The 13,969-nt window shown below is 36.5% G+C and overlaps 3 protein-coding genes across 6 annotated transcripts; 2 read left to right on the forward strand and 1 right to left on the reverse strand.

The window, feature by feature from the left end:
* Positions 1-721: 721 nt before the first annotated feature.
* On the reverse strand, positions 722-3,612 carry LOC117637192 (transcription factor bHLH121). Its single transcript, XM_034372026.1, has 6 exons — positions 3,265-3,612; positions 2,639-2,760; positions 2,062-2,189; positions 1,477-1,956; positions 1,163-1,327; positions 722-966 (listed from the first exon to the last, which is right to left on the reverse strand). Exons 1-5 carry the CDS (start codon positions 3,390-3,392, stop codon positions 1,175-1,177), a joined length of 1,011 nt encoding a protein of 336 aa, XP_034227917.1. The 5' UTR covers positions 3,393-3,612; the 3' UTR covers positions 722-966; positions 1,163-1,174.
* Positions 3,613-5,309: 1,697 nt separating this feature from the next.
* On the forward strand, positions 5,310-9,257 carry LOC117637800 (translocon-associated protein subunit alpha). Its single transcript, XM_034372816.1, has 8 exons — positions 5,310-5,537; positions 6,179-6,343; positions 6,434-6,484; positions 6,706-6,794; positions 7,712-7,789; positions 7,944-8,147; positions 8,381-8,452; positions 8,913-9,257. Exons 1-8 carry the CDS (start codon positions 5,471-5,473, stop codon positions 8,961-8,963), a joined length of 777 nt encoding a protein of 258 aa, XP_034228707.1. The 5' UTR covers positions 5,310-5,470; the 3' UTR covers positions 8,964-9,257.
* Positions 9,258-11,204: 1,947 nt separating this feature from the next.
* On the forward strand, positions 11,205-13,658 carry LOC117636892 (proline-rich protein 4). Of its 4 annotated transcripts, none has more exons than XM_034371610.1 (3): positions 11,205-11,446; positions 11,933-13,119; positions 13,207-13,658. In XM_034371610.1, the coding sequence occupies exons 1-3, from the start codon at positions 11,278-11,280 to the stop codon at positions 13,420-13,422; spliced, it is 1,572 nt and encodes a 523-aa protein (XP_034227501.1). In that variant the 5' UTR covers positions 11,205-11,277; the 3' UTR covers positions 13,423-13,658. The 4 variants fall into 4 exon arrangements, with proteins under 4 accessions (XP_034227501.1, XP_034227500.1, XP_034227502.1 ...); XM_034371609.1 differs by having other exon boundaries at positions 11,206-11,446; positions 11,933-12,704; positions 12,738-13,658; XM_034371611.1 differs by having other exon boundaries at positions 11,206-11,446; positions 11,933-12,704; positions 12,837-13,658.
* Positions 13,659-13,969: the final 311 nt, after the last annotated feature.

Below are 13,969 nucleotides of genomic sequence, written 5' to 3' on the forward strand. Positions count from 1 at the left end.
AATCAGTAAGAATTACACTTAATAAAGCAACTGCAATTATATTGAGAAATCTACGGCATAGAAGGCTCTCTGGCCAATTTTCACCGTTCATTCCTAGTCTTGGGTTGGATGCTAATCATTTTATCCATTTATCGAATTTGTGGCTTTCATTGGACATTTCCTTTCTATTCATGCCCCTGAAATGAAAGCACTCCACTCAATATCCCTTTCAGCAATTAAGTCCTTCAAATGTTTTAACCAATCACAGCCCGTGCCATCACGTATTGGCCTTTTTGGACCTCAACTCAAAGATTCAGGATTATGACATAGTTCGTTTTTATACGAAAAGATCTTCAGATTCGTCTGGAGAAAATGCAACACTTTTAACTACAGCAGCTCATCTGGCTTCTATGCCAAGAGATCTCACAGGCTCTCACTTTACTAAGACGTGATAAGTCTTAGTCTCTTACACTATACAGTCTAAAATTTTGTGCTTAAAAATTATGTCCGAAGTCATATCCGTGTACAGTCGGACGTATTTTTATACTCAGATCAGATGCACTTTCAGTGAAAAATTGATTGGTGAGAAGGAACAGAAATGAACATTGTATTATTTTATCAGCGTCATCTCCATGACTCATGAGTAGATTTCCCCTTATTCACCTTCACCCTCAATACAAAAGAATCCCTAAAAATCCCTGCAGCTTCTTCTATCCGCTACAGCTAGATGCAAAAGCCACAATAAACCACATACACTGGTGTTTTCACATTTTCACTGAATAAAATAATGTCTTTCTTGAATATCAAGACTGCTATTTACAACAAAAAATACATATTCCTGTGGACTAGATAACCTATCTTGTACATTTCCATGCTGCAATATCAGTGTCTAAACATGCTAACAAAGAGAATATGGAGATCCATTCAACGCCCCATACCTTGCTAATGAAAACCAACATCCTTTGCCACCTTCATGCAAGAAGACACCTGCAGAAAACAAAATCTTTATATTTAGTACTAACACCATAAGCATTCTGCCACAGTATATACAGTAGTTTAGTTCAGAGCTAAGTCGCATGTTCAAGCAACCTTAAAAAACAGTTCACTAAAATCAAACAAATGGAGCACTTTGTTGACGTTATTGAAGAACAAAATGACCCTGCCTTGTTCTGTTCTTTGTTACCTTTTCTCTTTTTCAGTCATCAGCTTTTGTGCCACCAACTACGCTATTAGATGAGCTATCCTGTACACTATGAGAAGAAGAACATCTGCTTGAAGAACTCCCTTCTGTAACCTTGATTTCCTTCCTCGCTGACTTCTGAGATTTTCTTCGTACTGATGATAAATCCTACAAAACAATCAAATTACGTCAATGAGGACTGAACTGTCATAGCCCCAAAAGGTAAGATATAGCCAATAAGCTCCATTATAATTTTCTTAAACATGGTTGAAAAGCTTTATATCATTCTTTAAACAACTTAGAAGGCTACAACTGACCTGATCAGTCATAGATCCAGGAGTTTTCAATTCTAGTTCTGTCGTAACATCATTTGAATCCTCACTTCTGTCAATTTTACTCTCCCCGGATAATTTGTTTCTGGAATCTTGTTTGCCTGAAACATGAGACTGACTTCCTGGATGCACTACTGGCGATACATATTGGGTGGACTGCTGTTCAACCAGAGTATTAGGAGTAACATATGGAACAAAAGTTGAACAGGGGTTAGGAATGACCCCAGGATTCTGATTTGGGAAATAATGGTATGGCTGCATATGTGGATGCATGGGAATTGGACCTGGAGGCATTGGCATTGGCATTGGATATGGATATGAAGGTGGGGCCATTACAACTGAGTGATCCATAGCACCCCAAGGGAACATAGCCCTGAGTCTCTGCTGATACTGAGCATTAAGGTTCTCAATGTCAGATTTAAGAGATGCCTTCTCTTCTCTGAGATCATTTTTCTCATGTGTCAACTGTTTATAAACAAAATAGTGATTAGATGCCCTATAAAAGAATCCAGCATTGGGCATAGTTCACCAGGATATAAAAATAAATAAATAAATAAAACACTAAATCACCTCACGAGACTCTTCGGTTAGTGAAGCACAATCAGCTTTAAGTTTGTCTACTTCCGATGTCAAATCCTTCAGCACTTGAATTGTATCAGCTAAAATGGTTGCTTTATCATTTTTGGGTCTGTCTGGATCTGTGTTTTACCGTAACAAATGTAAATCAATACAAAAGTGTGGGATATTCATGTATCCAGCAGTTATACAGGAAAATCCATAAACGTGCACCATAATAAAAGTTGCAAGCAGTTATACAGGAAGAATACTACACATTAGTAAGTTGAAGTAAGTCCCATAAACCAAAAGAAGGAACTTGTGCAAATATGCAGTGGCGCAAAGAATTTTCAAATGCAACTCTTTATAAGGTAGTGGCCTCAGCTCCATAAGGACATTCAAACATAAACAATCTACTCATGCACAGTACTATAATGAAATGATACAAACATAAGACAATAGAAATAGTTGTAGATGCCAACATCTCTATCTATGATATATATGCCAAAGAGGTGGCCAAAGCCCATATGATAAATGGAGTACCTAAAAGATATGAAATCCAAAAACAATTGAGTATAAACAATAATTGTACCTAAAACATTCCCCAACTCAAGAAACTGCTCGTTCAGTCGATCCCTCCTCAACTTCTCCCGGTCAGCCTTCTGAATCTTTCTAGCAGTTAGACAATCCTTAGTTTCCCCTTCAGGCCTTTGGCTGCAAACAGTAATCCATCACAGATTGAATAGAGGGTAACCACCAATTCGGTGTGCAAGAAAGTCAACTATTGAAAAGGCATTGTGCACACATGGATTTGATAACTGGGTTCACAAACTTCACATCATGGAATTTGCACACAACAAAACATACAATGCCCCATTAAACCATTCTCTAAATTAAACTTTTAAATGTGTTTAGCCACAGTTCTCAATTTGATTGTAAGCCCATTTACACTGAAAAATGCATATGAACCTTGAGACAAAACAAAAATTATTCAAAATTAGCTCAATCAGAAACAAACATTTACACTGAAAAATGCACATGAACCTTGAGACAAAACAAAAATTATTCATAATTAGCTCAATCAGAAACAAACCCAGAAAAGATAACACCATAAATCCAAGACTCAATCGTTTTAATTGGACCCCCTGGTGATAAAATACCAAAATATACAAAATTTAACAAACAAAAAAAACCAGAGATAGAAAGAGCACGACAAACCTTGAATTGGGTTGGGAGCGGCCGGAGGGAGCGCGGGAATCGGGAGGGGGCTGAGGAAATTCTATGGCGGAAGGAAATGGAGGTGGCGCAGATTGGATGAAGCCTTCGTGTTTGAGCTGCTGATCCATGAGAGCCTACACGAATTATCTGGTGGAAGAAGATGAACATGTAGCCATCTACGACTTGCGAATTGCACCAGCAAATGGGTTTCTCAAGTGTCGTAGAAGTGGTTACGAAGCGCGAATCTTATCTGCGCTTACAACCAGAGGGCGTCGTTTTGTGTTTCCTTGGTGACGGACTCGCTGTCGTTCGGAGTTAGAGTTGCCGGTATTTTGACCCTTTTTCGCTTCTTTTTTTTTTTTGTCCAAATGTATTTTATTTTGACTGAATTATTGGATGATGGTAGGTATTTTATTTTGACTGATTTATAGGTATTTTTATATACAATCATCCTTTTTTTTTGGTCCAAACAAACTTTATTTCAGTGATTTTTTACTTTTTGTTTCTTTTTATAAGCATATTTCATTTTATGAATTGTAATGCAGACAGTGTAATGTACCTAATTTGATACCATAAACGTATTTAATTAGTATTTAACAAGAGTTATTTTTTTTATGTAGCTAATATCGATGGAAGTACGCTGAAAAGTAGGGATTCTTGATATGTCGATTGCTTAATTAAAAAAACTTAAAATAACAAAAAACGTTTGTTTATGGAAATAACTAGGTATGTTTGGGATTGCTTCCAAAATGTTAAATTACACTTTTTAATAATAAAAGTGTTTTTAAAGAGTATAGTCGTGCTGCTATACTCTTTTTTATTTTTAAAAAAAAAAAGCCTAGTCTCTAGGTGGGACCTTTCTTTTTTTAATAAATATTTTCATGTATTATACACTTATTTTTTTAATAAATAGTAAATATAATATATTTAAAGAGTATAGTCGTACAAATATACTATAATGGTTTTTTAAATAATAATATAGTTGCGCGGATATACTCTTAAAAAAAATCAGCCACGTAATGCTAGGCGAGTCGTTTTAAAATTTTAAAAAAAAATAGTATAGCTCCGCTACTATTTTGGGGTCCTTTTTAATTTTTATTTATTTATAAATAGAATAGCCATGCATGCACATATAATATTTATAAAAAAAATTATGTGTTCTAGACATTATTAGGTGGGTCCCTTTTTTTAATAAATAGAACAGCAGTGCGGTTATACTGGGCTCTTTTTTTCTTTTTCTTTTTTTTATAATAATAGTAAATATAATATATTTAAATAATATACTCTTCGTGTAAAGTGTTATTTGAAAAGTGAAGTAATTACCAAGATCACCCCAACTCAACATACAATTATATACGACAAATAAAGTGTGCAGTAACATCTATAATAATGTTGTTTGGTTATTCAAACATATAGTTCTCATAGACTTTCTAACAACCAACAGTGTTTTCAAGAAGCACTTGGTACCTTAATAAAAATTTGAATACATTTGATACTTGTTTTGTTCATGAATTGACTTCCTCGTATAGTTAGATTTCACTAAGTTATATTTTTTTTATTCGAGCAATAATTTAAAATATTTTAAACTAATCTAATTTACAGTACTAGGGTTCAAACTTGAGTACAAGAAAGTTTACTCGTTGCTCTGATTAATTGGCTTAACCCATTTATGTAGCTAGCTATTATCTCTAATATTCTATTTTGGGATAGGTAGATAAATTAAAATGTTATGTATCAAAACTAAATAATTAAGATCTAGTTACCTCACACAATTAATTAAGATATTAAAAAAAAACAATTGAGTATATCAAATTTAATTTAATTATTTTTGTTGGTCAAATAATTTAAATAGTATTCAATTAAAAAAAAAACCAATTAACACGATCCGAAACTCCGAATACATCTCACAGACAATTCCATACTCACTTTTTATACGAGACTTGTCGTCCTAAGATTAACGCGAAAGAAAATCAAAACGATGACGTCACGTCAATTTGTGTCCTAAACACAATTTCCAGTATTTTTATTTATTTATTATTCCTATTAATTAATTTAGAACCACGTTAAATACTGAATATCGTCGTCATTTTTGACCCATAAACAGAAGCTTAATAAGTCCCTGCTTTGGCACTGTGTCGAAACCCACGCGTTCCTCACTACAAACAATCCACACCAACTCCACCTAAAATAACCAAAGCTCTCACCCATGGAGACCAAGGCGATTAGGGTTTTTCTCTTCGCTCTCCTCCTCATCGCAGCGCCTTTCCTCCAAGGTCTCTTTCTCAATTCCCAGATCTAGATCTATTTTCTTTTTGTACTGTCTCATTCATTTCGTCTGCTGAAATATGATTTTATGCATCGAAACAATTTACTGGCTAGTCTATGGTGGTTGCATGCTGGGTTTGACTTTGTTGATCCATGCAAATGAGATCTGATTCGATTGCCTTTCGTTTTGATCGATCATGCGCGTTCAATTCGATGTTACATTGTTTTATTGGTTTGTGCTCGAATTTAAAATTTATTATTGATGTGTAGCTTTGGGATGGCTTAGTTGAGTTTGTTGTTGACAATTTAATTAGTTGAAAGCGAAAAATCACTTTAAAAGTCGCCTTTTCAGCTAACATGCAATCGCGTTCGTGAGTTTTCTGAAAGCAACTTTATATTTGTTAATGAACTTTTTTTTCCCATGCCTTTTCTGCCAAAACATATGTAATGCGTGCATGCTGGGGTAGATATGCATAAGTTGGGTCTTGAGTTCAATTGGCAGTTTTGAAGTGTGATTTACGTGTTTGATGAGGCCTTGCTGATTTAGATTAAGGATATTGGTAATGGTGGAATGCATGATGGTATTTACATGTATTTGATGTGAATTCGAAGCTGGTTGTACTGAATTTATGGTTCTTCCTCTTTATAGTCGCCAGGGGTCAGTCTGATTCGGAAGTGGATACTTCTGAAACCGTAGAAGAAAGCAGTGATCTCGGGATTGTTGGTGAGGATGTCCAAGATTTTGGAGATGGAAATTTTAACCCAGCTCCCGGTGTTGATACGATCTGTGTCTTCCCCAAAAACAGCGCTAAATGTGAGAATCTCATCAATATTGTACATAGAAAATTTGTCCCTTTTGTTTGGTTTTGAGAAGTGTGTTTTTACTTTGATCTCGTTTTTGCAGCGGTGAATGCAGGGGAAGAGACTGAACTACTGGTTGGACTGAAAAATGATGGTAATAAACATAAATTTTCTTATGTGATTGGACTCTATCATTCTCTGAGTGCAATGCAATGCTTTGTTCAAAATGTTTTTGTACCTTTATGGTGGTTCTGTGTTGCCGCATCCCTTTGAAAGAGAAAATTCTTGTTTGTGGTTGTGTTAGTGTACTTCTTTTACTTAATTTTTCACAAATGTTTAGAGCATAGCTTAGTTGCTGTTTTGATGAAAAACCAGGGGAGTCAAGCTTGAATGTGATTGCAATCAAAGCCAGTGTCCATCTCCCTTTTGATCACAATCTACTGGTTCAGAATCTTACTGCACAGGTAATTTTTGTTATGCTTAGTTTACATATCATTATATAATGATCTCTGGATTTGCTTTTGTATAGGTGTGCTTCATTAGGATTTTTTGTTTGTTTTTTAAACATGTTTTTAGAATGTAGCAACATTTTATGACGATTTGTCTTTTCTATTAACTATTGAAGATAATTTGATTTCCATATTGCAGTATAATATCTTTTTATTGGCTTGCTTCTTGAAATATTGCTCTGCAGTTACATGTAATTTATTTTACAAGTGAAGGATATGTATGTTTAGCAAATAATAGTTTGTTAGTGTCACTATTTTCAACATTGGCTGGATATGCATGTGCAGCATAAGTTTGTTATACGAATATCTTATGGATCTTAATGAAATATCTTTTCATAACTGACTTGATAAAGATTATACCCGTCAATGCCTATTTTTTAGCACCTGACATCGGGCCTGAGATGTGGCATCCATTCGTCTAATTTTGTTCTTATCCTTCATTTGAATCTTAAGCGGATGAGGGCTGATGATCAGATTGAATAGATGTTCAATGTTGCAAATATATTTTGAAGCTCAATCAAGAACATTGTGAGTGATGAGAGGGCAGTTTTGGTCTTTAAGTAGAAGATTCATGTTTTGCTCTATATGAGGCGTTGAACTGATTCATTTGAAAGTATGGGTGCTTTATTACTTTGTGTTGTTTCGACATGTTTCATAACCTAAAGTTTATTCATTCATTTGTTTGTAAAGGGCATTACAATTGGGTTGGTTTTGTATTTTTCCTGCACCATTCTATGCTTTCTAGGTTGTAAACCCTGTCTCTTTAGTTTCATCTTGTGAATTTTGTGTTATGCTTTGCATTAAAATTGCTTCTGGCTAATTTTTTTTGGTTATTTTGTCAGTTGTATTTAACAGTGTTGGTTTAATTGTAGACTTTTAACAATGGGTCAGTTCCAGCTTCGGCTCAGGCTACTTTCCCATACATATTTGCTGTCAGCAAGTTCTTGCAGGTACTTGCGTTCCTATGGAAGTTCTATGCATTGCTATTTATTAACATCTGAAATTGCTCGCATTTGCAGTCATCTTTACTTTCAAACGCATTTAAATATATGGAGAGGTTTAAAAGTTATGGTTGGCCTGAAGCAATTTATTTGTATTGTACAGCCTGGAACTTTTGATCTTGTGGGTACCGTATATTATGAGATAGACCAGCAACCATACCAGAGCACCTTCTACAATGGTACCATTGAAGTTGTTGAGGCTGGTGCTTTCCTGAGCATTGAGTCTGTTTTTCTTGTCACACTTGGATTTGCCCTTCTTGTCCTGCTAGGTCTATGGATTCATGGCCAAATACAACACCTTTCCAAGGTATTGAAACTTATTTGTGAGATAGTTTTATTGCTAACACACGCTTGAGATAACTATAAGAATACACGTATAATATCCCATGGGTATATATGCAATGATGAGAAAAGACAGGAAAGCTCTTCAAATTTTATCCTTTCATCTCCTCATGGCCCTTAGTTCTCATAGTTATGTGTTTATTATAAATTTTGTTTGTTTTTCTCATAGTTCTGTTTTTTGTGTGTGTTTATGGTTAGAAAACTAAGAGGGCTCCCAAGGTGGAAGTTGGAACCAGGGCTACAGATGCCTCAATGGATGAATGGCTTCAGGTATGCAGTTGATGCTGAATCATTGTACTAAAAACTTTCCCACAATTTCTTCTCTGTTCACTTGTTTCACTAATTTTCTGATTTTGTGTTTCCAACTGTTCAAACGTGGGCTCTTACAATTCAAAACATTTTTTATTTATAAAGATTTAGATCTCTCATTGACCAAGTAATGCCCTCATATAAACTTTAAAAGTTGTTATTCAAAACAAAAATATGCGTGTTTTAAATGAGTTGCTTCTTGGAGAGCTTCAAACATGTGTTTATAACCTTAGTCTACATTTTGAATGGGGGGATTCAACTAAATTTTTTCATGTTGAGCTACAAGCATCTGTTCTTGTAATTTAGTATATGTTTAGAGTAAGTGGTTCAGTGAGTGGCTTTAAGTTTACCTTCTATCTTGCTCATTATAAATCCAAGAATCAATCCTGATATGTTTCTCTTTGCTGCTTTTGATGGTCAGGGAACTGCATATACTCAGTCACTCAACAAATCATCAAAGAAGAAGAAATAGATTACAGAATTTGGCGCAGTTCATCTGCACAAGACATTACATTGAAGTGCAGACTCTTGTAACTCACGCTAGGGATGTGGAGATATTTAAGAGAGGCGGAAAACTCAAGCTAGTTATGGAAATTAGATGAGAAAAAACGGATTAAAAAAAAAACCTGCCTTGGTGTTGTAGACTTGAAAGAATTTTTTACATTTCATTTTTAGAGATGAAGTTGAGAAGTAAAACTAACGCAGATTTTATGTTAGGAATCATACAATTTTGTTGAAGCTATACAATTTTCCTTGAGATCTCTCATTTTGTTCCAAAATTTGCATGGATTTGGCTTACTTGTGGATGAAATTAAAGTCGGTTTTCTGCTTCATATATCTTTGATGATATGTAAGACCGAATGAGGTTTTCTGGTGAGACTACTGCAGCATGGAAGCTGAAATACATGCAGCTACCTTCTGTTTTTCAACTATGGAATTTATGCAATGGTGGCAATACTTTGTTGTGAGAAATTTTATTTAATTTTTCTTTTTACAAAGCGGTATTCAACATGATCGAGATTTTATAGTGATTTTTATAAAATTAGCGTCAGATTATGTCAGCTGTGTTTTAAGACAACATCCGATACATCGTCTGCAGTGGTGGTAAATTAGATCAATTAACGTTATTTGGCCTGCCAAATATTGGGAACAATTGAGTTGAGTTGTCCTGACTGATGTATCAGGATCATGATTTTATGTTGCTCACTAATCTTGTCCTGACTGAACGAGTGAACATTTTATTGCAATAGTACTGAGGACTGTAAAAAAAATTCACGTTTCAAACTTCGGGGCATAAAATGATGTAGGTTTACTTGATACGTGTGGTTTACAACTGATCATGGGCGAATAGGGTTCAACAGTCTTGTCACCTATTAAATTGTTCTAGCAACCAATTTGTTGTTTTTTTTTGGGGCCTTAAAAAAATTAAGGTGGGGACATTCCTTTGAGAACTTCTTCCATCTTGTTTTCACAAAGTAAAATTTATGGATCCGCCACTCCCGATAATTGTAGGAATTCAAATTTGATCTTTAAAGCTGTGTTTGTGTAAAACTTTGTTATATCAGTTATGATAAAACTTTTTGGCAAGTTTTCTGGTGGTGGTCCTTTACCTTCTGTAACCTCATAATTGGCAAGTTTTCTGTTTTTGACCTTCGAAGTTAATGACTTAATATTGTGAGATACCCACCAACTTACCTTTCCCACTGGTCTGATTGCTCTACTTTGAGCAGCCCCATACTTTTTCCCCATCTGCCCTATGCTTCCACAGTTTTGGAACCCCACCATCATGCACATATGCAGTAAGTAACCAAATTTTTTTTAATAAAAAAAGACAAGCGATATTGGGGATGGGAAATTGTACCTACGACCGCAGGTACAAGGGTGAATGCTCTTAACCACTTGGACTACAAGTCTCTCTACAGTAACCAATTTTAAATTCGACAAGTAGAAAAATGGGGTAGGCTGCAGGCTTCAATTCCAATTTCCAACTGCACCAGTCTCCCATTTTAATTCATTTTAATAGGCATATGACGAATGTGTGCACATTTAATGAACATGGACTTGTGATATGATGAACTTGGCTGGTTTTTGTAGTTTGAAATGATCACGTGAAGTAGATATGTGCCTCAGATCAATTATGCAAATGCCACAATTTTTTTCTCCTTTTAGGCTTCCCAACTGCGAGAAATTAAAGCAACCCAATAAAACAAAATATGGGAGCAACAATCATATACAGAAAATACTAGTCTTTCTTCTTTCGAAAATAGAAACTCATACTTTCTTATCAATTATAGTTTGACGCGTGTGCCGAAATCTTTTTTCATGTATTTTTCATGAACTACTTTTGCATATATGTGACTTGTATTACCATGGCCAAATTATCAAGGGCAAGTAAAGGGTACGGATTATTTTGGTAATTTAAACATGGGTTTGTGTAAAAAGGAGGGTATTAATGTGAGCTGAATGAGTAGGTTTAGACAGATAAGAACACAAAACTCATTGAGCTTTGCAGTTGGGAGGTCATTGAATGAAAGATAATGGCATATTGGAGGATGAAGCCGCTCTGCACGTTACTGTCATTTTCTTCTCCCTTAAACGTAAGGCCATCTAAAAAGGGAGGGTCCCTAACCTCATGTGAAGCCCTTAACTTCAGTGTCGGTGTGCCTTTAAATCAAAACCTTAAGGACACTATATATAATAATGCTTGTAAGCTTTGTAATACCACAAGCTTATAGAATTAAGCTGTTTTCTTTTCCTTCCTATTCTTTGTTGGGGTGTGGTTCCCAATGAAGATTTTTCCTCTCATTCAAGAAGCATTTCTGCAGAAGTGCTTCTTGTTGTCTTTGCTTTTTGTGAGCTTTTGTTATGCTGAACATAAGGCAGTTGAGGTAGTTGGGGTTGGAGAATGTAGTGATTGTGCTAAGAATAGCATTAAGACTAGCCAGGCCTTTTCAGGTACTATAATTTCTGGTTGCATTTTTCTGTCTAAGTTGCTTAATACTCTGATGAATTTTTCATTTGCCATGCATTTCAAAATTTGATAGTGTTAAAAATTAACATGTATTAAATTGCTGTGTCTGTGTGAAACTTGCAAAAGGGTCCAACAAAGTGACTGGTCCAGCTGGTTTGATACTGGGGAACAATTTTCCTTTTTATTAGGGATTTCTTGGGGTTACATGTTTGGCTCAGATGGTCCCTGATCATCAAGAGTTTGATCCCAAGTAACACAATTCTTGTAGCATCAAGGTTTTATTTCTGCGGGACATATCATGCGGTAGAACACTTACACTAAACTCTCGTCTTCTCTCTTGAATAAAGAAAGCAATAACGGTTTATTCACAATTAGCATTGTTATTAACTTATTTATAATCAAAAGCACCTCTTTCAAAAATCTTTTGATGAAGAAATACAATAAGTGACCTTTGTTAATGTCTTTTGCAGGTCTTCATGTGACAATTGACTGCAAGCCAGCAAATGGGCACTTCAAAACAAGAGGGTTTGGGGAGCTCAATGAAGAGGGAAAGTTCAAAGTGTCCCTTCCCAAGGAGATTGTGAAAGAAGGAGATGATGAACTAAAAGAGGAATGTTATGCCCAACTTCACAGTGCATTGGCTGCACCTTGTGCTGCCCATGATGGCCTAGAATCTTCCAAGATAGTCTTCAAGTCCAAGACCAGTGAAGGAAAACAAACCTTTGGAGTGGCTGGTGGCAAACTTAAATTCTCACCAGTAACATGCACTTCTGCCTTCCTTTGGCCTCACCCACTTCCCAAATTGCCACCTTTAAATTTGCCTCCATTTCCCAAATCACACCCACTCTTTGGTCACCCATTCCCTCCATTCCCACACAAGGTCTTCCCTCCTTTCCCACCTAAAGTCTTCCCTCCAAAAGTACCAATCTTTAAGAAGCCTCTTCCCCCACCAGTCCCAATTTACAAGCCTCTTCCCCCACCAGTCCCAATTTACAAGCCTCTTCCTCCACCAGTCCCAATTTACAAGAAGCCTCTTCCTCCACCAGTCCCAGTCTACAAGAAGCCTCTTCCTCCACCAGTTCCAGTCTACAAGAAGCCTCTTCCTCCACCAGTTCCAGTTTACAAGAAGCCTTTGCCTCCTCCAGTGCCAATCTACAAGAAACCACTTCCACCAAAACCACCAAAAAAAGTTTGTCCACCAGTTCCTGTGTTCAAAAAGCCACTTCCACCACCAGTCCCCATATATAAGAAGCCACTTCCACCACCAGTCCCCATATACAAGAAGCCACTTCCACCACCTGTCCCCATATACAAAAAGCCACTTCCACCACCTGTCCCCATATACAAAAAGCCACTTCCACCACCAGTCCCCATATACAAGAAGCCACTTCCACCACCAGTCCCCATATACAAAAAGCCACTTCCACCACCAGTCCCCATATACAAAAAGCCACTTCCACCACCAGTCCCCATATACAAGAAGCCACTTCCACCACCAGTCCCCATATACAAAAAGCCACTTCCACCACCTGTCCCCATATACAAAAAGCCACTTCCACCACCAGTCCCAACTTTCCAAAAGCCACTTCCACCTCCCATCCCATTTTACAAGCCAAAGCCACATCCATTCTTTAAGCCTCACCCTCCATTGCCAAAGATTCCTCCATTCTTCAAGAAACCACCACTCCCATTTTACAAGCCAAAGCCACATCCATTCTTTAAGCCTCACCCTCCATTGCCAAAGATTCCTCCATTCTTCAAGAAACCACCACTCCCACCACTCATTCCAAAACACCCTCTTCTTCCCAAGCTTCCTCCTATCCCCAAAATCCACCCAAAATATTACCCCCACCCAAAGCCCAAGTTTCCTCATATTCCAAAAACCCACCCAAAATACTTCCCCCACCCAAAGATTGGCAAGTTACCGCACCTGCCACCTTTGGTTCCTCAATATCCTTAGGCTGTTGCAGACTTGCAGTACTATTTTTTTCAGTTGTAAGTAGGATCATGGATGTTGTGTGCTGAAAATAAGTTAAACCTTCAAGCCTTATAGAGAAGCCAAGATCAGAGAGGGAACTCAGAGAGTGGAACTGAAACATTGTTTCCCTTATTCTATTTATTACGAAATCGACTTGTGTGGTAATCCCAGTGTTAATAAATTTTCAGATGCTAATTAATCGTGTCATTTCGGGTTCATATCGAATGCTAGTTATTATGAGCTGACATGATTAATCACTCATAATTAACACTAAATCGAAGTTTGTTTACTAATCGGGGTCATTATCGATGTAATGTCTCATAAATTAGAAACTTCATACTCAAATTTGTGTCAAGTAAGATGAATTCTAGTCTCATGCTATTGCACGTGCCTTCTAACTAAATCACCATGCACCTACATAAACAAACACATAATTATATATAAGTGATTTTGCATCTCCATTAGCTTGTGCTAGTAACTGGTAACCAAGAACCCTCATGTGCATGCATAGTTAAGAAACCAACAACCT

The sequence above is a fragment of the Prunus dulcis genome, chromosome 8 (assembly GCF_902201215.1).
Source record: "Prunus dulcis chromosome 8, ALMONDv2, whole genome shotgun sequence".
Taxonomy (NCBI): domain Eukaryota; kingdom Viridiplantae; phylum Streptophyta; class Magnoliopsida; order Rosales; family Rosaceae; genus Prunus; species Prunus dulcis.